A 24,713-nucleotide genomic window follows, 5' to 3' on the forward strand; every position below is an offset into this window, starting at 1 on the left:
ATGTTTATATACCCACTGAGCATAGATCAGGGCAGAGGACAGATAATATAGAGCCACAGTGATGGATGTGTTCCTGTGCTCAGCCAGTCTGCGGCTCACACACACACACACACACACACACACACACACACACACACACACACACACACACACACACCCCCTGTATTAAATCTATGCACACCAACTGCTTTAGGGGCACACACCTATACACACATACTGCAGATACATGGAAAGGTGTGCACACAAACAGAGCTCTAACACAACATAAGCTGCTGGCATTAGATCACTCCTGTCAGCCAGTTGTCAATGATTATTTGTGCAGAGATGGAAAAAAAGAAAACTTCAAGTGCCTTTAACATCAAATCTGCAGCCTATTTGTTTTAATCAAACAGCATCTGTGTCCACCTGTGGCAATCAACAGCTGTTGCCATGGAAACAGGTGGTACGCTTCCTCGGAACATGAAGGAAGAAGGAGAGCGAGTAGAAAGAGAAGACGAGAGAGCATTAGATAATGATGTGAGGTGGGCAGACGGTAAAGACTGAGCAACAAAGACAAGGAAATTAAGAAAGAGAAAGAATTAATGGGCATTGTGGACCCCAGTGGAAGTTCAGACAATTTCCACTCTTTCCAATTTTTGCTCAGCACGTTGGAGACTTTCATTACGCACACAGGTGTCTACCATCTAAGGACTAACTGTACAGTCGCAGGCCTTGACCCTTTTGTTTAAGTGACTGCAAAAATGTGTAGATTGAAATGCAAGCAATATACTCTTAAAAAACAGTACAAAAGACACACACATCCCAGTGTCCAATGGAGTGGGTGCTGGACTAAAGACACGTCTGGCAATGTAGAAAACAGACAAGTCTGCACACCAAGCAGCTCCTGTTTAGAGGAATTTTGATGCAGAGTGATGATTTGTGCCTACAGCTCTTACTCAGACTTTAATGATATAATTTTACACAGAATATGAAGATGTAGAAACATACAAAATAATTTCCAAATGTTAAAAGTGAAACTACTCTGAATATGTGACATAGAAACCCACAGTAAAGCCAGACTGTTTCTGCCACTGAAGCAAAGACTGGAGAAGTAGTTAATGATGATGAATTGTATCTGAGGGAAATGTTGCATTTATAATCACAGGAGCCAATTATCAGCGTGTGGATTATTTTTCTTTCGTTTCTATTTCCAGTTCTCATCACTCAGGTGTCTCGTGTTATTCTGAGCTGCAGTGGTGAATCAGAGTGTAAAATCAGCCACACCGTCAGCTATCGCTCTAAATAAACTCTGCACAATTAAAACGCAGCTAAATCGTACGCAATCTCTCCGTTTGTCAGAAGCTCTGTTTTAAACCTTAGTGGAATAGAAAGCCTGGAATAATAAAACGATTCTACTGACCTATAAAATAAACACTCTTTTCATGTGTCACTGAGGAGTTTTGTCCATGTCAGGATCCTGGTCGGGCATTTACTTTTGGTTTTGTGTGACCAGTTTGTGACATATATCTGCCACTGTACCATATGTGGATGAGATTCACTGATTGTGTTCCTTGAGCTATTAAAAATCACATTTAATAACAGCAACTTGTGATTCCAGACATGCTCAGTTTACCCTGGATCATCCACATCCATACACTGTAAACATTTTTCACAGGGACTATTACTTCTGTGGAAAGTTGTTTGAATGAGAACTGTTCATCAATCCCCACCAAAACCTCAACAGTCTCTGTGCACATCTCGATACCACCAGAGGTGAGTGAGAGAATGTGTCTTACTGTGATTAACAGGGTGTGAATATGATGCCCACACAACACCGAATGAGATCCTATACAACTATCAAATCATTCCTGACCAAATAGATGGTATTACGTCGACATAATTGTATTAGCCTGCATTAGCGTCACTGATATTATTGTCAAATCTCTGGATGGATGCGGTGTCATATTTTGGCTCTGCTATTACAATGTGCTGTCTGTCAGTCAGGCTTTGTCGCTGGAATAATTAATAAGACATACAGAGATGGTATTTTATGGAGGAAACAATCAAGAACTGTTTGCAGGGTGCATTATGCATCCACTGTGCCTGTTTACAATATGAATACACATGCATGTGAGATCCGGAGTGTTGATGTGTTTGTGCATGTGGTTTATGTCTCCTTGGGCTTCAGCTAAGTAGGCCACTTTTTTTTTTTTTTTTTTTTTTTTAAAGATATTTTTTGGGGCTTTTTAGCCTTTAATGTATAGGACAGACAAGTGTGAAGGGGGGAGAGAGAGAGGGAGTGACATGCAGCAAAGGGCCACAGGCTGGAGTCGAACCCGGGCCTCTGCAGCAACAGCCTTGTACATGGGGCACCTGCTCTACCACTAAGCCACTGACGCCCCTAAGTAGGCCACTTTAACACACCACAAAAGCGGAAACATACAGTAAGTGAGCACTCAGCATTGATGCATGGAAGTTAGTTAGCTTTTCTCCAACAAGAGTATATAGAGAAGGGGGAGTGAGTGAGAGTAAGGCACAGTAAGAGAGAGAGCGGAACAAGCATCCTGGCTGCCTGACCTGACTCAGTTATGTAAACAAAATAAGTGTAGTGAAAGCAGCCGCAGCAGCAGCAAACAACAGGGAACATTGCCTAATGAGCAATGGCATGCACAGATAGAGAGCAGCGGTGTGTGTGTGTGTGTGTGTGTGTGTGTGTGTGTGTGTATTCTAAATGACCTGCATGCTTGTTCCACATTTGTTTTTTAATTGGACAGATTTCTCAGCGAGCTCGCCAAATTAAAAAGGCAACCATGACGCGTGCGACACTTATCTGTCCCGCCCTGCTCCCTCCTCCTCCCGTCCTGCTGTCCTGTCCTGTTCACACTGCCTCTCGTTCTCAGTCAGTGTCTCTCGTCTGCTTTTCCTCCTCACTATCTGGTGTCTCTCTGATGGCCTCTTTACATATCTGACCTCGATAGAAATGGCAGTATGAGGCAGGAGTCCGCTGCCAGAAACAATATACCTCGGCCGATAAAAAGCATCTGTTCTGCACTGATAAAATGTTGGATTTGTTACAGATGCAGCCAGAGTGGGTTCCAGTGAGGGTTTGCTTTTTTATGTTGTTTGGGACATCAGATAAACCAGGTCTTTGGTTACGGGTGGCTGAGCCATCAAATCTGGATACGCGCTCATTAAATTAGTTGTTTATCTTGCTTTTAATCTTTGTTGCTGTACTGTATGTTCTGTGCTTTCATGGCCATTGTTTTTCTACGGCACTTTTTTTCAAACTTTTGTTTTCAGGAATCTGGATCAAATCTAGTGGGGGGAAAAGGGAAAACAACAAGACTACATGAGGCTTCTTGCTTGCAAAAAATGACAATATATTTTAATGTGCATACAGTTTTTCAGTTGGAGGGCTTCTGTGAATGCATGCAGACGAAGCATTTTCACTTTTTGCAAGCAACGGGCCTCAAAATGCCTTTTTGAATGCACTGCCAAATAATAAAAATAGCTTTTCTGCTTAAAGATGCTTGAACATGCCCAGTCAGAATTCCAGTCAGAATTTTAACAAGGTCAAAAGACGAGTCATAGAGGAACAATTTAAGCCTCCGAGTTGTCTAGCTTGTCAGCGAAGCACAGAATTGGAAATGGCATCAGCACCATAAATTTCCTGTTATGAAGACCTTCTATATTCGATTTGTTGCTCTAGTTGTCTATTTCCTGCTTTGTCCTTGTCATTCTGCTCTTCACCATTACAGCCATGCTCATAACCCGCACAGAGTGCTGTCAATGCAAGTAAGCACCCGAGCAGTTATTTCAAAACGCAACAGTGCACACACATATACAGAACAATCACTCACCACAACCCCCAAGTACTCACACTCGCTCCCAAAAAAACGGTGAGACATTTCTGAACCGAACAAGCATTCACTCATCCATTCACTTAGGAGAACATAAGCACTAAAAGCCACAAAATTCTTTCTCAAGGACGTTTCACTTTGGATTAAATTCAGCAGTATTTCTTCTTCTGTGCCTCCGCTGTGTTGCCACGGGACACGCTGTACCAAAAGTACAGTCTGGGGGTTCATGCCGGAGGCTATAAAACTGGAAGGAACCTTGTCGGCAATTCATAGGCAAAACTGCTGAAGGTGGAATAGATGGATGTAAACGTGTACTGCATATGTGAGTGTGTGAATGTTTCTTTACTCGTCCCATTCTATCTTTCCATACCTCAACTTCTACATATATATCTCTTCTACTTCTCCTATAAATCTCTCTCCTTCCTCCTGACCCTCTGTGTCTTTCAACATATGACTGTATGTTCTGTGTTTTGAGTGTCTCTGTCTCATCTGCTTCCCCGTAGGATTTCCATACTGTACTGAGGACATGGATGGTCAGATCTGTCCCTGCTTTGAAAACCAAACAGCGTGATGCTGTTCATGAGCTCTTTGTTTTACATGTATGAGAGTGACACAGAAATCTGACAGATACCAGATACGTAGTGGCAGAGGGCGACTTGGAAACACTGAGCTCTGTCAGCAGCTGATCAATCACACAGTGTTAGTACATTTGAACTTTAAATAAAACAGCTGTAAAACTTTACTTTGCATTGATCTTTATACTAGGAATATGATAGGAATATGAAAATAAAGTTCACTGCTGTGTATGTCAGTGAAGTCGGTTGATTAGATGTTTATTTCTTTACATAGCTTCCTTTAAGCTACACACATGGGTGGGTGTGCAACATTTACATTTTCAGGGGATTAAAGCAGGATCAGCCACTATGTTGTGTAAGGAACACACACACACATATATGTATGTAGCCATCATCAACACCTACTTTATATTTTCCGCAAGCTTGCTGCAATGTGGCTTCCCTACACCGACACGTATACAAGTGAAAGCATCAGTCTGTGTTGTCTGCTAACAGAGAGTACAAAAGGTTGTCCCTCTGTGGCCTCTGCCATGAAAAGGTAAATGCAGACACAGCGGTCCAATTAATTTAGTGGATGACTTCTATCCTCTTCTGTTAGCGTGCAGGCTTTCATGCACCCCTCACTGCATTATAGATAATATTTCAGGGAAATAACATCAACCACTCCCTGTTGTTTTAGAACACTTTGGTCAGTGGTGAAAGTTGAATTAGATTATTTTGACCACCAAGGGGCAGAAAAACTCCAGAACAAACTCACAGACACACAGCCCTGGGAAACCGTTGGCTTATCAACCTGTTAAAAAAGACGTATGTACTTTCACATCAAGCAGGCACAGACCAACTTAAGAATACAGCTGGATTCAGATTAATGTTAGTCCAGGACTCACTGGCCCTTTAGCTCTGGATTTACTGAGAAACATATCTGGGCATTCAGCTGCTAGACGTCAGACTTTCTTCACAAGTCACTGGTTTATCTCAGCTCCCTCAGCTTTTCACATTGAGCAGGAAGTGTATACTCAGCTTGTCTGAAGTTGTCTGGTCTGGCAACGGCTGGCTTTACAGAGTGATGGTGAGAGCCATGACACTTGGCCTATTGCAATTATAACATAATCACCTGATTGTGATTAACGGAGCTGACCACAATCATATTGAATAATCAACAAAATCAACAAAAAGAAAGAACATTAGGTACATTTGCATCAGCTCAGTAAATAAAGTGTCTACCTGAGCACAAGGCTCTGATGTAAGAAAAAAAGACATGGAAGCAAAGAGCTGCTGGGCAAGTTTTTCAGTTTCAGCTCACATTGTATGAGACTGTAATGTATTGTTGTATTATTGCTTTCTGAAGCAAGATAATAACAGAGAGGTGCCAGTCACGGCTCACTTGATTTATAGCGGAGAGTCTCCCTTACAGGTGCAGCAGTGTGTTTGACAGTTCTGGAGAAAGTTATGATGGAGTTGTCGCGTCCACTCAGCTTTTCAAATAAGAGAATTCACATAAAAACATTTGGATGGAAACATGATGTCATAAGAATAGCACGGGTTGAGCAAGAGGGAGCGATAGTGATGTTGAATGCGCTCAAAGCAGACAGATACTGGTGATCAGAGCAGAAAGGTAACTGAAAGTAAAGTTGTGGAGTGGTAGTAAATGTACAGTGTAAGCTTCAGTTTGTCTATGAGTGCTGCAGCTCCTTGCTTCTCCTTGCTGTCCTGCTTCCCAACTGCTGAGTACAGTGAAGGGGGTTGACCCTGAAGTTAGCATCAACGCTGGGCCTGGAGGCTAAACAGAGTCTTCCCTGTCCCAACTATGGTCTGACACAGAGAACACTGGCTTAGTGTTTCCCTGTTGTAATAAAATCAAACCTCCTTTAACCGCCTTGAACCACATGTTTGTTATATTAAGTCGGCCTGAACAACAGTTTTAGAACAAGCTATTTAAAATAAATCTGTGTGCACCAAACAATTGTTTCAGCAAACCATATGGAGATTAACTGACACTACTTTGCTGACAATGGCATCATTTCACATCGCAAGTATTTGTAAGGCAATTTATCGTCAACTGAAATTTAATCATCATGACAGCGCTACACAAAACTCAACCATACCGTGTTTGGTGACCAAAACAATGACCTAAAAGTGGCTAAAATGTTATTAAAGCTGCAGAGAGTTGGGTGTGAACTCTCAGTGGGTTTGTCTTCATAAGTGACCTTCCTCACACTGCAGGCAGTGATTTCATTCACCACATATATCAAAAGAATTTAATGGCCCTTATTTTATCAGCAACATGTTACAGACAGACGCTGGAACTGGTTCTGCAACTTTTTTACCTTAAGACAGAAAGTCAACCGTCCACCTAATCAATCTTAAAAGTTAAAATAAGCACTTGGACTCACCGCCATGTACGTAGTTGTGCAGCGTGCAGTCAGAAGGGCCCACCAAATGGATCAGACTGGACTGGCTGAAACTAATGGAGTGTTGTTCTGTGATGCAAAAGCACAAACACACACACAACAAATAGATGAGAAAAAAATTGCAGCTTTTGCATCGAAAAACTTGCTAGTGTATATTTTGTCCAAGCAAACCAACACAGACATGCTTCTGTATGCTGCCTCGCTAAAGTCACTGTACTGAGATGAAGCCTACAGAGGAGTGAACATACCTTTGGGCGGATCCTCTGCGGTTGATTGAACATGACAAAATTACAGAATTAGTCATACATTAACACAGCAAATATGTACCTTTGATCTACTTAACTGTCATTTAACTAAATTGGAAGTTCTCTCTTGAGTGTCCAGTATGTGTACAGTAATATTTAGTGAAGGCACAAGTTAGCAATAGTGCATAATGCATAGCGCAATTACTCAAAGTGAGGGGGGGATTCTTCACCTACTCTACAGGCAGTCGACATTTTTTTGCTTCAGTATTTAATAATAACATTTCCAACTAAATAGTTGTTTCACAGTGTAACAAAAAAATCGACCGTATATAACAGTCCAAATCAGCCCAGTATCAGAGCCAGCCAAAATAAAATGTCTAACACTGAAGAAAATATTTGCTTTTGGCTTCATGCTGCAGTTTATTATCACAGCACTGAGCTGTAAAAGGTACAGCGATGGAAATATCAGAACATGGTGTCCTATATTTTGTGTCTCCGAATGTTCTTCTGCAACACCTACTTAAATTCCTGCACATTTACAACAAAAAAATGGACATTAATTCAGACTCAAATACGTCTGTGCAGTGCCTCTGCGTTAAGTGGAGGTGTTGCAGCATTTGCAGGTTAAACCATTCTGACACTTTCAATGTCGTTAACATCAGTCATAACAGACAAGAATATCTGCTGATATTTGCAGCGTCTTTCAGTCCACGTGGGAACACAGTCATTATGTACACCTCAGACTTCTGTTAATGTCAGGATTTGATTTGAGGCCTTTAGTGCAGCATGTTACCTGGTTTGGGTGTAGGTGGCACCATCTCCTCAATCCTTGCTTTGGTCTCCAGTCTTTCCATCTTCTGGGCTTCATAGCGCTTTCTGCCCTGCTCCTCTTGTTCTTCACTGGCGTACTACAGACAGAGCATATACTGTTTGAACATGTGCACAAATACCTGTCTTTGCATTGGTGAGTAAAGTTTATCACAGTGATATTCAAGACACAATCAAAATTGACTTTTCACACAGTTAAAAATGAGGGAGAGAGTCCGATAAGAGACAGAGAGAAGCAGACAGGTAAAATGCCAAGCTTCGGTCCATGAAGGTCAGAGCAGCTAAGATTCCATGTACCTTGATGGGCGGCACATCCATGATCTTGTCGACATTCCGCAGGGAGCAGGGGACGTACCACAGCGCTGCCTTGTTGGCCAGCTTTTTGGCACCTGCAGTCACAGAAAAAAGGTTGAATTCCGAGGAAAATGTCAGTGAGGAGTTTTACAGCTTTCTTCCACCAAATTAACTGACACAATCTACAGTGTTTTGGGCCAATAAACCAATAAGCAACGAGTTTTGACATGTCTTTTAAATGAAACAACAATGGTGCAAAAGATTCTGAAATGGCTGTTGTCAAAACAGACCCTCTTATTAACAGTCCAATAAAAGCCTATCCAGTTTTTAATAAACCCAGTGGTGCTGCCTAAAGATTAGCCTTTCTGCTGCAGACAAAGGAGCAGAAAACAAATGACGACTCCTTTCAAAGACAATCATCCACGTCTATTCAGAACACAAACTCACATTCAATAAACACGGCTCCTCGGTTAGTGCAAGGTTTAGCGTAATCCTTAAATCCTGACCTTTCTGCATTTTCATGTTGTGATTATAAAATGGATGAAATACAATGATGATTCACTTATTTAATTCTCCGCACGAATATTAATCTGTGGCAGTGGACACATAATGTGTCAAAACATACAGACACACATGAGCGCAGTTTGGTTAGTTTTGTTGTCTTCTGTGATGACTAAAAGATTTGTTTGAGGTGTAGGTGAAAGTATGAGAAGATGATAACTGAAAAATAACGTGTATCTTTGAGTCTTACTAAAAATGGCCATATTTCATACTCAAACTTTATTTGGGCCGACACGAACATGTGTTGGATGAAACTGCTGAAATCCTGGGAATGTTTTATTTTTTTGCACTCAAGTCCCAAGACAAGTCTCAAGTCCTAAATTACAAATTTCCAGTCTTATACAAGTCACAATGCACTCTTCACCAAATGTATTTCCATTTCAGCAACATAACAATATATTAATCCATTTTTGGTGAGCATTGTGCAGTTGTGTACATGAGCGAAATTATCTCTGGTATCATTTTTTTCAATTGGTAAGTAACATTAATTCCTAGTGGTTCTCTCCTGTAACACTGAATGCTGTCAGATTGGTTCAAACATAATGGATCTTGAAAATGAACCCTTTGAAACCTGAGCAAATTGGCTTCATTTCCTTTAAAAACATGAGAAAAATGCAATGCACAAAAAAAGAACCCAAAATGACCCCCAAAAAATAGCAATAAATTAGTCAAAAGAGAGAATTAAAAACAAGAAAATTATTATTTTTTAGACAGACAGACAGACAGACAGAAAATGAACTGGAAAGAATGCTTAAAAATTATAATAATTCTACAGCATAATCTTAAAATGTATGACAATAATAATTATAAATACAGTTTTTCCCTAGCGTTTTTTCTTTTTTCCCTACTTTTTTTTAAAAAATATAATCCTCTTAATCATTGCCTTTTTTCCCACATTTTTTAAAAGAAATCGCACCTATTTGCTCAAGGTTCAAGATTTAAATACTTGTGAAAGGCGTCGGCAAGCAGAACAAGAAAAGTGATGTCGCTCCTGGTTTGTTAATGTTAGTTGTTTCAGGAAATGAAGGAGGAAAAAAATTACATGTGACACTGTTAAAGATCATACTTTTTAAAGTAGGTATCAAGTATTCTCAAGAAAAAATTCCCCAAGTCCAATCGAAGTCACAAGTCACTAGTGTTAAATTCCAAGTTAAGTTGCAAGTCTTTTCTGAATTTGTCAAGTTAAATCTTTAGTTATCAAAGTTGTGACAAGAGTCTGACTTGAGTTCAAGTTATGCGACTAGAGTCCACACCTTTGATAAATAATGCTCAATATTACGGTATTTTTATTATTTGAGTATTTTACTTGTTTAAATATTTGTAGATATTAGACACTTAAAGTATCTCGTCGTAATTTTGTATTAAATATCTTAGAAAATGTTGGAAGTAAGTGCTGATACTTTAACATTTTATCCCTGAAATATTCCTCTCCTGTGAATCCCCAAACAAGTCCATCCTATCATCAGTGAGTGAAAAATGTGTGTAAGAGCCAAATATTTAAATAGTCTGGTTTAATTTCTTGCTATAAAGAAGTATTTTATTAGACTGTGTGGTTGGTGTATTTGCCCCATGTGGTCAGATGTTAAATAAGTTACCTGATCATTTGATCAAGTGAAAGTTAAGGCTATCTTCTTTTTGTGTTACTTGGGGATGCTGCAGCATATCCTATTTGGTTGGTGTGGTGTAGTTCAACACAGACACGTTGCCTTTCCATCAACTGGACACCAAACCTAAAGTAACCTGCTGAGTGAACTTACCCTCAGGAACACAAACCTGGTTATATATGTCTCTTGGCCATAGAAATAAGGCTTAATGGGCTTTTACAAAGAAGCCATAACAACATGGATGCTTCTTCCTGTGAAGAGCTGCTTTATGGTCTGATATTTCTATATGCCTCCATGTACATACACTTTATATACATGTAGTACATGAAACATTGGAGGCATTAGCTCTGCCTTCCCACATAAAGTTAAGAAGCAGAAGATCAGAGGACCAAACTCGTGGAAATCATATCTCATAGCAATCAGGCGGAGAGGTTGCCATAGCGATATCTGTTCCATTCTGCTTACACTTTTTCCTCTTAATTCACTAACAGAGAGAGAGGGGCTATTTTGAGGTTGTGTTGTTATGGCACACAAGGGAGGCACACAGATTAAAGACAGCAGGTTAGAGCAGGTTAGAATGAAATCAGTGTCTTATAGCATTAAAGGCTGTTAACTTGTGGCTGCAGCATGTGATGGACCTGATGGGTTCTTGTGTATTGTTCAGATTCAGATTCGTTTATTTGATGCTATGGAAGAAGGTGTTTTTTAATTGTTGCTTTGTGAATGTTTTTACTATACTCACTTTTGCCAAATAAACTTAAAGCTGACTGCACTGCATTTACAGGGACATAAAATTAGGACAGTGCATAACTAATAAAGTCGCAATGAAAATAAAGAATTGTGACATCACTGTGTGCACTGTGATCAATGGAGACTTTGCAGAAGAAAATATGAAGTTAAGAGAAGAGAGTGGAAGCAGAAGCTTATGGCAGGCTACACTTGGGGAATAACATTTGCATTTTACACCCGAGTTAAAACCATGCAGGCAGCCAGGCCATGTTGCCATGCCGACCGCGCTTCTCTCCTCCTCCTCTCACTGGCTCCCGCTCATGCCAGCAACCAGGAAGTTGCCCACAGGAGAAAGGCATATTTACATATCCTTGACTCTACCAAGACTGAGTGACTCCAGTCTATTATTAGCTCCTGCTGGACCCTTTAAGTGAACTGTGTTTAGGATGAAGGGAGGAGGATGAGGAGGAGGAGGAGGAGGAGGAGGAGGAGGAGGAGTAGGAGGAGTAAGTGAGGGACAGAGGGACAGAGGGTGAATCACTAGAATGAGCCAGCCGGCTAAGAACCATTCCCAGTCCGACTAACGACCTTTTTGACCAGAATGTAACCAGGGAACTGGCTTTGATTTTAAAATCCCTCTGCATCAAATGACGACAATGTCAATGTTTGACCATGTCATTGCCTGGACTGCACCTTCACAGTGTATCTATTAAAGTGTTATTTCCACCAAGTAATCCGGTTCAGTTTGGTTCTGTTTGTTACACATTAGACCAGTTTTTGCATTTCCATTGTCAAAATTTCTGGATGGTACAAATAAACCAATCCATTTTGTCTTGTTTCTTTTCATCACCCTCTATTGAGGTACCTCACACTGATCCAATACTAACAGGTGGAGCTAGAAACACTGCAGTCCGTTGATTGGTAAAGAGAGAACAGTCACTCTTGCTCAACAAGGACTCAATGCACAAACCTGCTGTTTTTGAAAATCCCACTGATTTTGACAGAGACTCTAAACACTCAAGCCTGTTCTTTTTTGTTCTGAAAATTTTGGTGTGCAACCCTGTGGACTGTCAACAAGGTGTGGATGTTTCTCTGCTTCGCCGTGTAAAGATTTTTTTCAGCGATGAGGAAATACAGCAAGAGCTGGATAGAACAGTGATGCAGATGTTACAATCTGGTAAAACCCAGCCTACATTTCAGAGTACTATCTGCAGTGGAAACACTAAACTGATCTAAAGCCCCGTTTCCGCCAAACACTTTACTATGGTACCTTTGAAGCCAAAAGTAACCCTTCAGACGTGGTACCTAGACCGCAAACAGTACTCTTAAATGTGGGCGGGGGTTGTGGTCACTCACTGCTCTGTCCGGGACTCGCTGTATTTCCTCATCAGCAGTGACACAGAGGGAAGTCTGCACCTTGTTTATCGTCCACAGAATGAGGCTGCACACCAGCATTTTCTGAACAAAATAAAACAGGCCGCAGTGAGAGTCTCTCCATGGGATATTTAGAAATAGCAGGTTTGTGCATCTAGTCCGGCTCAGGCAGGTTCGGGGGTTTAGTGTTGCAGTGTGCTAGGTACCCCAACAGAGGGGTGACCAAAAATGGGACGGTACAACTGGTCCATTGGTACCATGTTCAACTTTTCAGAGTGGAAACAGGAAAAAAAAGCACACCAAACAGAACTGAACTGTACTGTACTGCTTGACAGAAACGGGGTTTAAGGTTTAGCTACATATCTATATGGATTAGGTACCAGTAGTAAGAGTACTATACCTAAAGTGTTTGGTGGTAATGTGGCTTAAAACAGCACATATTACTCCTCGTTATAAATGCAGTATCATGCACATTTTTAAAGGAAAAGCAACTTGATGGACTGTCGTCATAACATTTATGTATAGACATTTTCTCTATTCAGTTCATCTTGGTGTTTGTATTGCAAAATGGTTGAAAAAACATTTGATCAGCACTGAGAAATGGGTTCATTGCATGTGCTGGTTTCTATCGTGATTACAGAGAACTGAATTCAGTCACAAAGGAGATGTTTCAGCTGGCAGGAGGGACAGCTGGCTTACTTAGTTAGCATTAATGAATTAGTGGATAGGAAGGTTTTGGCTGCATCCACCCTGAACACAAGCCCCACAAATCTGCTCACTCATATTTCCACACTATATGGCACAGTGCTCAATAAACTGGCTCACGGCGCAGTGACTTTGTGCGTGATTTTTCAAGTTCATCTGATGGCAGCTTTAGAACAATGAATGGAAAAGGGCACTCTGGCAGTCATGATGACAGCTGAGACAAATGGCACCTGGCAGTGGTGATGGGTTTTTTAATTGATGGTGTATTGGTGCAGCAGTGCATTGAGTGCATAAATGTGCAAGAGGACAACTGCCTGTGAGTGGCAGGATATTACACAGGAGACAATCCAACTAGCATCACTTGGCTGATTTTACAGGAGTGTAATGTCAGCAAACAGAGAGCACTTAAGCAGTGATAAACTATCCTGATGTAAATGTAGCTACAATGGAAACCACAGTCAAAGAGTTTGGAAGTCTGCTTCAGAAACAAATCAAATGAATCTGATGGTTGGTGTGTTTACCCTAAAATTTACGAAAATCCATCAAATCAGGTTTTCACTACAAGCAAACAGCACCAGTAGCTGTTGTCGAGCAGCCTGAGACATACAGGCAGACTGTGCTTTTTTAAAACTGTATAATAGGACACTGAATTCCCAAATGCTATGCTCTGTCATATTTAATTATAAATCAGGGCATTTTTGGGTGGTGATTTGAGTGTTCACATGGGCGCTTAGGTGGGAGAAATATCCCTTCAGCATTACTTATGCATCATCCAATCCCCTTTAATCTAAGTTTAAGGCATCAATCATTACTTCATACCATTCTTGAAATTTCCTAAATGCACATTCTCTCTTCATAAAGACTTTGAATCATCCCCAATTCCAGTCTGCACAACCCTAAGATCTTCAATCTCTCATCTTGTCATTTCTTTCCTCCTCCTTCTCTCTTTCTCAACAATCTTTTTTCCTTTCCATGCACCTCACCGTCATCCATTTCCTTCACCTCAAGCAGTTTCACTTGATTTATCGCCGTATTTTACTCGTTCAGCCCTCCGCTCTCCCCCTTGACTTTTGCCCACCACCCCTCATTCTTCCCCTGAGCAGAAAAAAAACCTTGTTTTCTTTTCTCCTTCCTGAACACCATGTTCCAGGCTCAGAGACAGTGCAGCAAGGATCGTTCTTAGTGCTTGATCCGCATGATCAAAACCACAGATTTTCCATTGTGCTGAGCCAAGGCTCCATTACTTTTACAGGCCCACTGTGGGATGTTACAGGCTGATAAGAGTAGATGAAATCATGCCAAGAGTGGAGTTTTGGGATGAAGCATTGTGCCTGAAAAGGAATATTTAATTCTCATTTTAAGCATTATGGTATATTTTCAACTGTGCAAGACTAGACTCAGGCTAGGTTCTCCTGATTTCTCATTGGAGCGGCATAGGGTAAAGGTCTACATGGCATCCAAATTGAAGGTTTTTCAGAGACACACTTTAAACCCAGGGTTATGAGGAATCATTGACAAGACGGCTGTACGAGGAACAAATGAAATCCATGAATGTATTTTCTTTGTTCATCAAGATTTAAAAACTATGATAACCATTGTATTACCTAAATTTAATGTTGCTCCGATGTATTATGATCCTTTTCTTTATAACAAGCATAACAACATAAATCGCTAGTATGCCCATGTCTCTCTCACTAACTAGCTAACGTTATTAGTTATTACTGCATTGTGCATGATAGTCCAACATTTAGCCATATTTCAACGTTGCATTGCCCCCTTTGGTGGCATGTGACCCCCAAAATTTAACTAAAGTCCAGCAGCACAGTTGCTCCACTTGGTTGCTAACATTAGCCTCCAGAGCACTGCTAGTGGCCTGGTAATGAAGCAGTGTTCTGTTTTTTGATGACTTGTTTGGTCAACTGGCAGCATGAAACTCAAGTTGTGAACAAATCCCAAACGTCTTGATAACTGCAAGAGGATGCCTGCAGCCTGTACAAGAGAAAGCACCACTTTAGAAGATGGCACTCTTCCACTGCCCTGCAACACTCCACGTCTTGTTACATAAATGCCTGCATCAACAACTATCGATGACATATCATTGTCTTGAAGGGTTGTCCCATTTCGTAGGGGATGATTTCAACCACTACCCTTTGTAACTCTGTTTCAAGGGGCAAGGTAGCACTCAAAAACAAGGGATAAGAATAAAACTGAGAACTGGGATGGGGCCCAAGTATTGATTTATAGCAAGCACCTCTTTTCTAGATTAAAATTCTGAACCAAGAGGTCCAACTGTGCAAAAGAAGTTGTGCCACATTTGATCGACTACAGAGTGTTTCTACATCATTTTCTTTTGTACTAAAATGACCTTTAATCTGTTGAGGTGTTATCTGTCTTGTAACAAACCTCAGTTATGTGCCATCCAAAAGTCAAAGCGGCCTGGTTTGTAATTGCTAGAGGTCTTCCAGTATATATCATTTTTAGTTTAACATCTTTTATTCAAGAAGTAATATTTGATAGAAGTTACATCATAAAAATTAGACATCTTATTCCTCCTGCTGTGGGTGGTAATGACTGGCCAATACAGAGAAGCATGAATAATTCTGCTCAGTGAGCTGCAGAGCTTAATATAAACCTAAAACAATATATATGTTTTTAATATTGCATGTGTATGTTCACGGAGCAGTCTTTCAGTACGTGCTGTTGTGTGACCCACCAGGATCATGACAGGAACTGTCATGCTTATTTTAAGCCTCAACCCAATGCATTGCTCTCAGCTCTGTCTATGCATGTATGTGCACGTTGAGGGGGCACGATCTGTGTATGCTGTGTTTATGCAAATGTATGCCTGAGTGTACATGCAATACAAGCATTACCTCTGCAGGAATTTGTGTTTGTTCCAACGGTGGTTTTGCACATACACGTGTGTGTTATTCACACATGGATGTTCAATGTTTTTTCTTTGTGTGGCAATTTCACATCTACAGATCTTGCATGTGTGTGTGTCCCCCTGTGCACATGCAGTTCTCTAACATGGATGAATGTATATCATGCAGAATCCGTGTGTGTGTGTGTGTGTAAGATTGTGGCTGTGTGCAGTTTCTAGGTATGTATGTGTATTTTCATGCTTGTACATACATGGGCACATGCAAATGTGTGTGCCGATGGTGTGTGGGTCTGTGTGTGAGTGCGCATGTGTGTATGCTAGTGCGCATGTGCAATCCCCCCCAGCGGGGACAATCATCACGGCTCGTGCCCACAGTAGGCAGCCTTCCCCTGGGGGGCCGTGACTGAGGCCTGCCTGACAAGATGCTGCCTGACTGACTGTGGAACCTGAGTGCTTGCCTCCTCCCCCATTGCAGGCACACGCGCGCACACACACACACACACGTAAAATAAACATGAATGCATGAATACAAAGATGCATGCACACAGAGCATGATCTACATAGTGTCATATTTTACAAGAAGCATGCACATTTATATATGCACAGTTGCAAAAACATGGCTGCTGTACACAAAGGTGCATAACAATATTAATATAAACCACATAATGCAAGTCTACAACCAAACAGTAAAATTTCTTCTTCTGTGTTCTTGTCAAAGCCATCCATCAATATTTTGCCTGGTAAAGTATCTAGCCAGGAACATGTAAAACCCTGCCAGTTCTGCCTCAGTATGAGACGTATTTCAGAAATAAGGGAAGTGTGCGTGCTCAGAGTGTGTGTCTGTGTAGGTGTGAGAACCTGTAGGTGTGTGACTTTTTCTATGCATAACATGTCAGCATGTGCATATCAGGCTCCGTGTGCACGCAGGTCATCCCTAACCATCTGCATGTGTGTGTCAGGATGTGTTGGGTACGTGTGTGCGTCGTGTCGGCGCATGTGTGCAGGTACATCCACTTGGCGTCCGTGTCTGACTGAGCCACAGTGTGTGAGGCCTGACGCTAAGCCGACATGACAGAAGCAAATAATGTCTGCTCCCGTTATCTTCTCTTCCCCCTCGGCCCCGCAGGAACCTTTTAAAGGGCCAAACACTGATGAAATCACACACACATACCCAAGCACACATGCATGTATACAGTACAGATGCACCCACAATGCATATACATATTGTGCATCACGCAAACACTTTCACAAAATGATGCATCTATGCAAGGTGCAAAGAAAAACACACATCTAACATTGCCTTTCTCACAATTACTGACATATTAACCCTGGCACAAATCCACCATGTAAAATCTTACCATGAGCACAAACATGTGCCCAACCATTTATTTACACACAGACATACATCATATAAATAAGACTGAGGAATTATTCTGAGGTTTGGATAAAAACGGATTCAGAAAAACACAGAAATCCATGTTTCCATGGATAGCAGTCAGCTCAGATGCACACACAAATACACACTCCCGTATATATGACCTACTTCCTATAGCTATGACCTAACAGACCACCACGCTGCAGCCTCTCCTCTGAATCTCTTTTTAATGTTGAGGCTGACTGTATTTCTGATTCTAGCACATAAACTTATCTGCTCACTCTGCTCAGCACTGGAATAATTCTTCATATACTGGAATTCTAATTTGTTTTCCAAGATCGAGATAGCTGTTTAATATGTGCTGGGTTTTTTGTTTTTGCAAGACTGACACATGATGCTGTTAAATATGAATCAGGGTGACAGCAGAGTCTGTATATATAATTTGGGCAGATGTTGCGTTTGGCCCACGCAGCCTCCAGAGAGCCCAACAGCAAAGTTTGGTGTCCCAGAGGAACTCACCTCCACGCCCGCTCTCAACACGAGCTGAAGCTACGCTCATCTACACTACACCCACACTGCCACGACACTGAAGCTACACTTACTGCAGACTTCAACTGTTTGTACTTCATAAAAATGAACAGTGCTGAAGCATATTAATAAACTGTGGTGCTGAGACTTGGCTCATCAAGTGACCTGTATCTGTTTCTATTCCGTTTTTATTACAGAATAACCTCAACCCTTGTTGACATGAAATGTTAATATGGTAAGAATGTATGCTGATTTTGTATATATATATATATATATATATATATATATATATATATATATATATATATATATATATATATATATGTATGAAACTAAAATGTGTTTCTAAAAGTGCAAATATCTGATATTTAGACCCCAGAGGTATATTTTGGCATATCTCAGAGGTGCTTTATTCTGTCATTCCAATTTTTCAGGACTTTTAATGACTTCATATCATTGTTTCCTGTTTCTGTTTTAATTAGTCCTTTTTGTAAGTACAAAATATTTAATATGAAATGGGTCCTCTGGGGGTCAGTTCAGGAGACAGACATATATGCAGCAGACAGATTTCCTCATGTGCTCCGTCAACAACCCTAATAAACCTCCTCACTAAGGGAAGATAATGTTCAAAGTCAGAAACACATGACATCATTTCATAATGAAAATGCTGGAAAATCTACTCTGCATGAGCCAAGCTGTGTGCTATAACTGCCTGTAGTGTGTAACATTTATTAATATAACATTTATTCCCTATGTTCCTGCACGCAAGCTCAGATCATTTGACAAAAATCTACTAACAGTCCCTCGATCTAGACTTACGACTAAAGAAGACTGAGCTTTTGCTGTCAGGGCCTTAAAACTTTGAACAGTCTGCAACCTCACTAACTCTTTTAAATCACTACTAAAAACTCATCTTTATAAACTTGCTTTTCAGTAAAAATGTTTGATATAATTTGATGTTGTATTATTTTGTATAATTAGTATAAGTAACTTTGTAAAGCTGTTTGTAAAAATGCTATATGAACATAGTTATTATTATTGTTGACAGTATTGTGTCATACTGAGACTCTTACTTTTGTATTGAAAGACAGACGTTTGAATGACTGTTAGTTTATTTCAAATGTTTTACAATGAGGTCAAAATGACTAAATATAGCATGCATAAAATATAGCATGTAATAATGTTTACTTTACATCACTGAAAACTAAATGATACCAGAATCAAAGGATGGTAAATAAGCTTCTAAGTACTAATGTGGACTGTAATTGAGATAAAAGCTGCAATTTGTATTTACACACTATGCAAATTAACTAACTTTCCTTAAATAATAATGTGTCTGTTTGCTTTTGTCTGATAACATTAATTACATAACTAGTAATGTTTTTTTTTTTTTTTGGATTAAAGATCACTTTTTTGGGCTTTTTGCCTTTAGTTGAGAGCTGCAGACTGGAATCAAACCCATGGCTGCTGCAGCAAGGACACTGCCTTTGTACATGGGACCCTCACTCTATCTGACCATGTGCCCCACTAATAATGTTTTAAGAGGAAATAAATTAACATTTTGCTATGATGGTTGTTTATCACAGTATTTTACTCTTTGGTTCCCATAGACGTCAGTCGGTAGTCCTTGTATGTTAGATATGTTTGCAGGATGCAGAGGTTTGACAAGACAAGTCTTTGTTTCTAACATTGTTTCTCCCCATATATGAACACATATAGACGACAGGAGTAAACCCCGGATCACTGCTCTGAATCTTAAATCCTGTAACCTGCATCAAACCAAAGGCCGCTCTCTTCCTGATCTCCCCTCTTCAGGGTCCTTCCTGAAAGGTCATGCACTGTGGCAGGCTGTCCTTGCCGATGCCTGTATGTATGCATGTATGAATGTATGTACGCTGCTCTCCACCTGTCATCTCATATCTCTGCCTCCGCCTCCGTCAACCTGCTTCCAGCCCAGCAACCAGCCAACCAACCAGTACAAGCCTGTTGCTAGGGCAACTGCTGTCTAGGGGATACTTCTTTTGTTTCTCACACTTCCTTTCCTTCATCCTTCTGTCTTATTCTTTCCTACTATCACTCTTTCTTCCTCTTTCCTTCCCTCTGTTATCTTTTTACCCATCGATTTGTCTGTCTGCCTGTCTCACTCCCTCCCTCTGTCTCCTTCTCTGTCTCTTACCCTCGTGAAGATGGGCAGGTATTAAAGGAAAAAGAACACAAGCGAGGGTACCTTTGTAGCATATATATATAAAAAAAAAACTAAACAGTTACTGTACGGTCAGCACATCACATGATGTTGTTACAGCCTGTGCATCACTGTTGCCACTGGCATTTAAAGGTTCAGAGATAACGCTAGGTCAGCTCAATGTGATCCTCCCTTCGTCTTTACTCAAGGGACTCTGGGAAGTGTGTGTGTGTGAGTGTGTGTGTACGCCTGCATACATATAGGTGCATGTATGCTCTTACTTCTGCATAGCACACATTATATGTGCACAAATATTTGTAAAAAAACAAGAATTACAGACTGCAAACATAACAAACATTCTAAAACTGGAGCTCAACATGGCTCTGAGTTTCTATTCCCCTGATACAGCATGTAATGCAGCGCCTCATGACAGCAGTGTTTCATCTTTAATGCTCCTCTGAGCTGTGTAACTTATTGTGTGCTGCCCTCTACTGGTCCATCAGAGAGACATCACAGTGAGGTCATAAGTTTTAACCTTTGATTGAACCTGACTCAGTGCCAAGTGAAACAGCTAATTCGGACAACTTAAGACTTTACAAGTGAAATAAATAAATAAAATAAAAGATTTTTAAAAAAATAAATAGTGAGAGAATTGGATGATTCCACAGCAGCTTTAAATCATTTATGAAAATAACTTCTCCAGCCCACATGCTGCTAAATTCAGGGCACTCAGTGATGTAAATTTTCTGCATTACAGCGAGATGAAACATAATTACCTTGACAACCTGCAGCCAAACTGATTCTGACTCACAAATATAAGAAAACTGAGTGTGTCACCCCCTTCTTATCTCCCTTCATTACCTGTCATCTCTGCTGCCTACATAAAAATAAAGGGAATAAACACAGTCCTTTTTTGTGTAAGACATTTTGATTTGTCACAGAAGAAAAACCACAAATGTTTAAAAAAAAAAAAAAAAAAAAAAAAAAAGGATGGCTGAATTTAATTTAGCTGCTTCAGTTTCAGGGTCCTGGTATTGTGTTTGCAGGCTCACCATCACAGGGTCATGGCTTACTGGGACAGTTTAATAATACAGAGCCATTGTAATGTTATTATTAACATCTGTGCTCATCAAAATGTCTGCTGTACATTCAAGCGTAAATGGTAACTAAGGAAAATGGTTTCAGCTGTGTGATTCAGAAATACTACTTATTTACTTACTACTGCATGTTTTATGGACACCTGGTAGATCAGTGAATAGGGAAATTAAGTCATCCTAATTATAATAAAAATGCAAATCAATTGTAGAAGATTTTGTCCCAACAATAATTAGTCTGTTTTATTCTATGATATGAATCTATCAAGTGTAAAATCTGTCAAATATATTATGTTAAATTAATACTGAAGCAAATCAGTGTCTCTTTTTTTTCGTTTTCTTTGACTATAGGTGACTGAACAATCATGCATCCCACTCACCTACACTGCTGATAAACTGGGTGCTTAACTGTTGGTGCTGGACTTGTGCTGCTGCATTCATTAAAACATTGCTGCTATTAATTTACCTCTTGAGTTTGTCAAAAAAATAGTTACCCTGTCAGCAAAAATGAGTTGAAGCAGACGTGACATCTTTTAAATGTAATTACCCATTATTTAGACATACTGTTTGTGCAGCCTTTTTAAGATGTTATGAAGTAAAAGATTTGAACTTTTAGAAATTATAACAATGATCTGAGCTGTAGAAATCTGTCCTCATACTGAATTCTATGGTCTTAAACCTGTATGAGTTAAACATAATACAATATATGGTTAAATCTCAGGTATACTGATTGGCATTTAGGTGATTTCTACAGGACACAGAGGTTGGGTTTGGACTGAACAATGTGCATTATAAACTGCAGCTTTTGAAGACACAGCAACAGGATTTAAGAAACTGATTTTGTTCCAGACAGCAGATTCAAACCCACATCAATAACAGAGCAACAGCCCCACATGTCCTGGTTTTGACTGTATGCCTTTTTGCATGTCTATTTATTATCGCATATGATAGGTGCCAAGTATGTGTGTGTGTGTGTGTGTGTGTGTGTGTGTGTTCTGTCTGTCTTCCTGTCTGTGCATACCTGTGTACTTGAATGTCTGTCATTCTTTTCTCTCCGCTGCAGTGATGTGGGTGAGAATGAGGCTAAAGGTGAATGCTGTTGTGCAGGTGAAGCGTCTGGTTCAAATGAAATTACTCAGAATGCAAAAATCTTCTTTCATTTAATCGTACCTAACGTACCTCTAACCAGAGGTCTAACAGCTTTGGGAATATTAAAAAAAAAAAAACTTGCCTTGAATGAATGTCAGATACTCATTTTAACAGTGAGCAGTTTTAAAGGCATGTCTGGACTGTATTTTGTAGTGTGTGTCTGTTGTAAATGTATCAGATGTTACCCACCTGTGAGGATGTTCTCTGCCATGACTTTGACCTGCACCTCCAGTGAGTGCTTGGAGGTGTAAGTGATCTCGGCGGTGACGTGGGCGACCTCCCCAATGAACATGGGGGACAGGAACTCTGTCTTCTCCACCCGAACTAGAGCTGCCAAACAGCGGTCCTAGAGAGACGAAACAGCTAACTTAAAACTTCTACAAACATCTGACATTCTTTTACAACACTAAAGAAAAATTATATCCCTCTACTGAAGACCTGTACAGAAAGTATTAGCTAGATTAGTATAGCATCTGGAATTTTTGTTCTGAAAGAAAATCAGCTAGAGGATTGGGTCTGAAGTGCCAGAAATCTTTTTGATGTAGGGTAAAGTACCCAAAAGTTCTTTAAGTGCCCCAGTATATATCCTGTTTAGTCCTACTGAAACTAATGATCTTGACAACTGTAGCAGTGCAAAAACTCTGTTTCTAAGTAAGCAAGGTGACTTTTTTGAGTGTGGATTTGATTTAGTGCTGACTATGCAAAGCTGTTTGACTTAATTCAAGTTGCCTCATCTTCATTAGCAAGTTAATCTTATTTGGGGTTGTGTTTAGGTAGATACAAGAAGTTTCAAGATAAAAACATTACATTTCAAGCTTTAGTCCACTGGTATGCGTGACAATATATATTCAACTTCTCAACATCCACGGACAAAACATAAAATTTAAAGGTTCAGCCTTGTGTCCACATGGAGATCTTTGTTTTTTCAACCTGCCACATTTCACTTATAACAGCTGTGCTGCGCCACAGAGATGCTAATCAGACAAGTTTAAAGGTACCGTGATGTCTATAAAAGATAAATACAAAAATATGTGCAGTGTTTGTAATCAGTGTAAAAAGATGAGCATGAACACAGGAAACCTAGATCTTAAAGGGATAGTTTGGATGTTTTCAAATGGGGTTATATGAGGTACTTAAAGCCAACTGTATTACCTAGAGTAGCTGTCAGTCGGCACAGCTGCAGGTGGAGAAGCAGGCAAAAGGATCGACACAGAAGCTAAGCAATGTGCTGCTGTGGATGGGGGCAACATAAAAAAATCTATATCAGTTTCAGTGCACGCTATATTTAGAATATTTTCACTGCTTTACATCATGTAATGTGTGTATTTTAGTCTGGCAAAAGGATTTTTCAATTAAAATTGAAGGTGGGTTAAAGTGTTATTTGCAGACTCCAACTGACTCCAAATGAACTGACGCCAAAGTCTGGCATCAGTTCAAGTCTGGCACTGTTGTCGTGACCATTCCTTCTTTTATATTTTCCTTGATTTTCATATTGCCCGCCACCCATGTCACACATGTTGCTGCTACCGTGGACACAAAGAGTATAGAAGAAGATCAAGAGACAGATCCACCCCTCTCTGATCAAATGGTAAAACTAAGCAATGCTGATCAAATATATATAGTACAGGCCAAAAGTTTGGACACACCTTCTCATTCAATGCGTTTTCTTTATTTTCATGACTATTTACATTGTAGATTCTCACTGAAGGCATCAAAACTATGAATGAACACATGTGGAGTTATGTACTTAACAAAAAAAGGTGAAATAACTGAAAACATGTTTTATATTCTAGTTTCTTCAAAATAGCCACCCTTTGCTCTGATTACTGCTTTGCACACTCTTGGCATTCTCTCCATGAGCTTCAAGAGGTAGTCACCTGAAATGGTTTCCACTTCACAGGTGTGCCTTATCAGGGTTAATTAGTGGAATTTCTTGCTTTATCAATGGGGTTGGGACCATCAGTTGTGTTGTGCAGAAGTCAGGTTAATACACAGCCGACAGCCCTATTGGACAACTGTTAAAATTCATATTATGGCAAGAACCAATCAGCTAACTAAAGAAAAACGAGTGGCCATCATTACTTTAAGAAATGAAGGTCAGTCAGTCCGGAAAATTGCAAAAACTTTAAATGTGTCCCCAAGTGGAGTCGCAAAAACCATCAAGCGCTACAACCAAACTGGCACACATGAGGACCGACCCAGGAAAGGAAGACCAAGAGTCACCTCTGCTTCTGAGGATAAGTTCATCCGAGTCACCAGCCTCAGAAATCACAAGTTAACAGCAGCTCAGATCAGAGACCAGATGAATGCCACACAGAGTTCTAGCAGCAGACCCA

The 24,713-nt window shown here is 40.2% G+C and overlaps 1 protein-coding gene across 6 annotated transcripts in view; it reads right to left on the bottom strand.

The window, feature by feature from the left end:
• The window catches only part of acot7 (acyl-CoA thioesterase 7), a 162,614-nt gene that overhangs the window by 46,755 nt on the left and 91,146 nt on the right, over nt 1-24,713 (bottom strand). For 3 of the 6 annotated variants that reach the window (XM_033640248.2, XM_033640240.2, XM_033640224.2), the window contains 5 exons: nt 22,567-22,723; nt 8,196-8,287; nt 7,864-7,978; nt 7,074-7,088; nt 6,808-6,894 (listed from right to left, as the gene is read on the bottom strand). In XM_033640248.2, the coding sequence (XP_033496139.1) occupies nt 6,808-6,894; nt 7,074-7,088; nt 7,864-7,978; nt 8,196-8,287; nt 22,567-22,723 (466 nt within the window). The remainder of the gene's footprint in view (nt 1-6,807; nt 6,895-7,073; nt 7,089-7,863; nt 7,979-8,195; nt 8,288-22,566; nt 22,724-24,713) is intronic. The other 3 variants (XM_078170154.1, XM_078170153.1, XM_033640231.2) reach the window with 1 other exon arrangement.

The sequence above is a fragment of the Epinephelus lanceolatus genome, chromosome 8 (genome assembly GCF_041903045.1).
Source record: "Epinephelus lanceolatus isolate andai-2023 chromosome 8, ASM4190304v1, whole genome shotgun sequence".
In the NCBI taxonomy this organism is placed as follows: Eukaryota; Metazoa; Chordata; class Actinopteri; order Perciformes; family Serranidae; genus Epinephelus; species Epinephelus lanceolatus.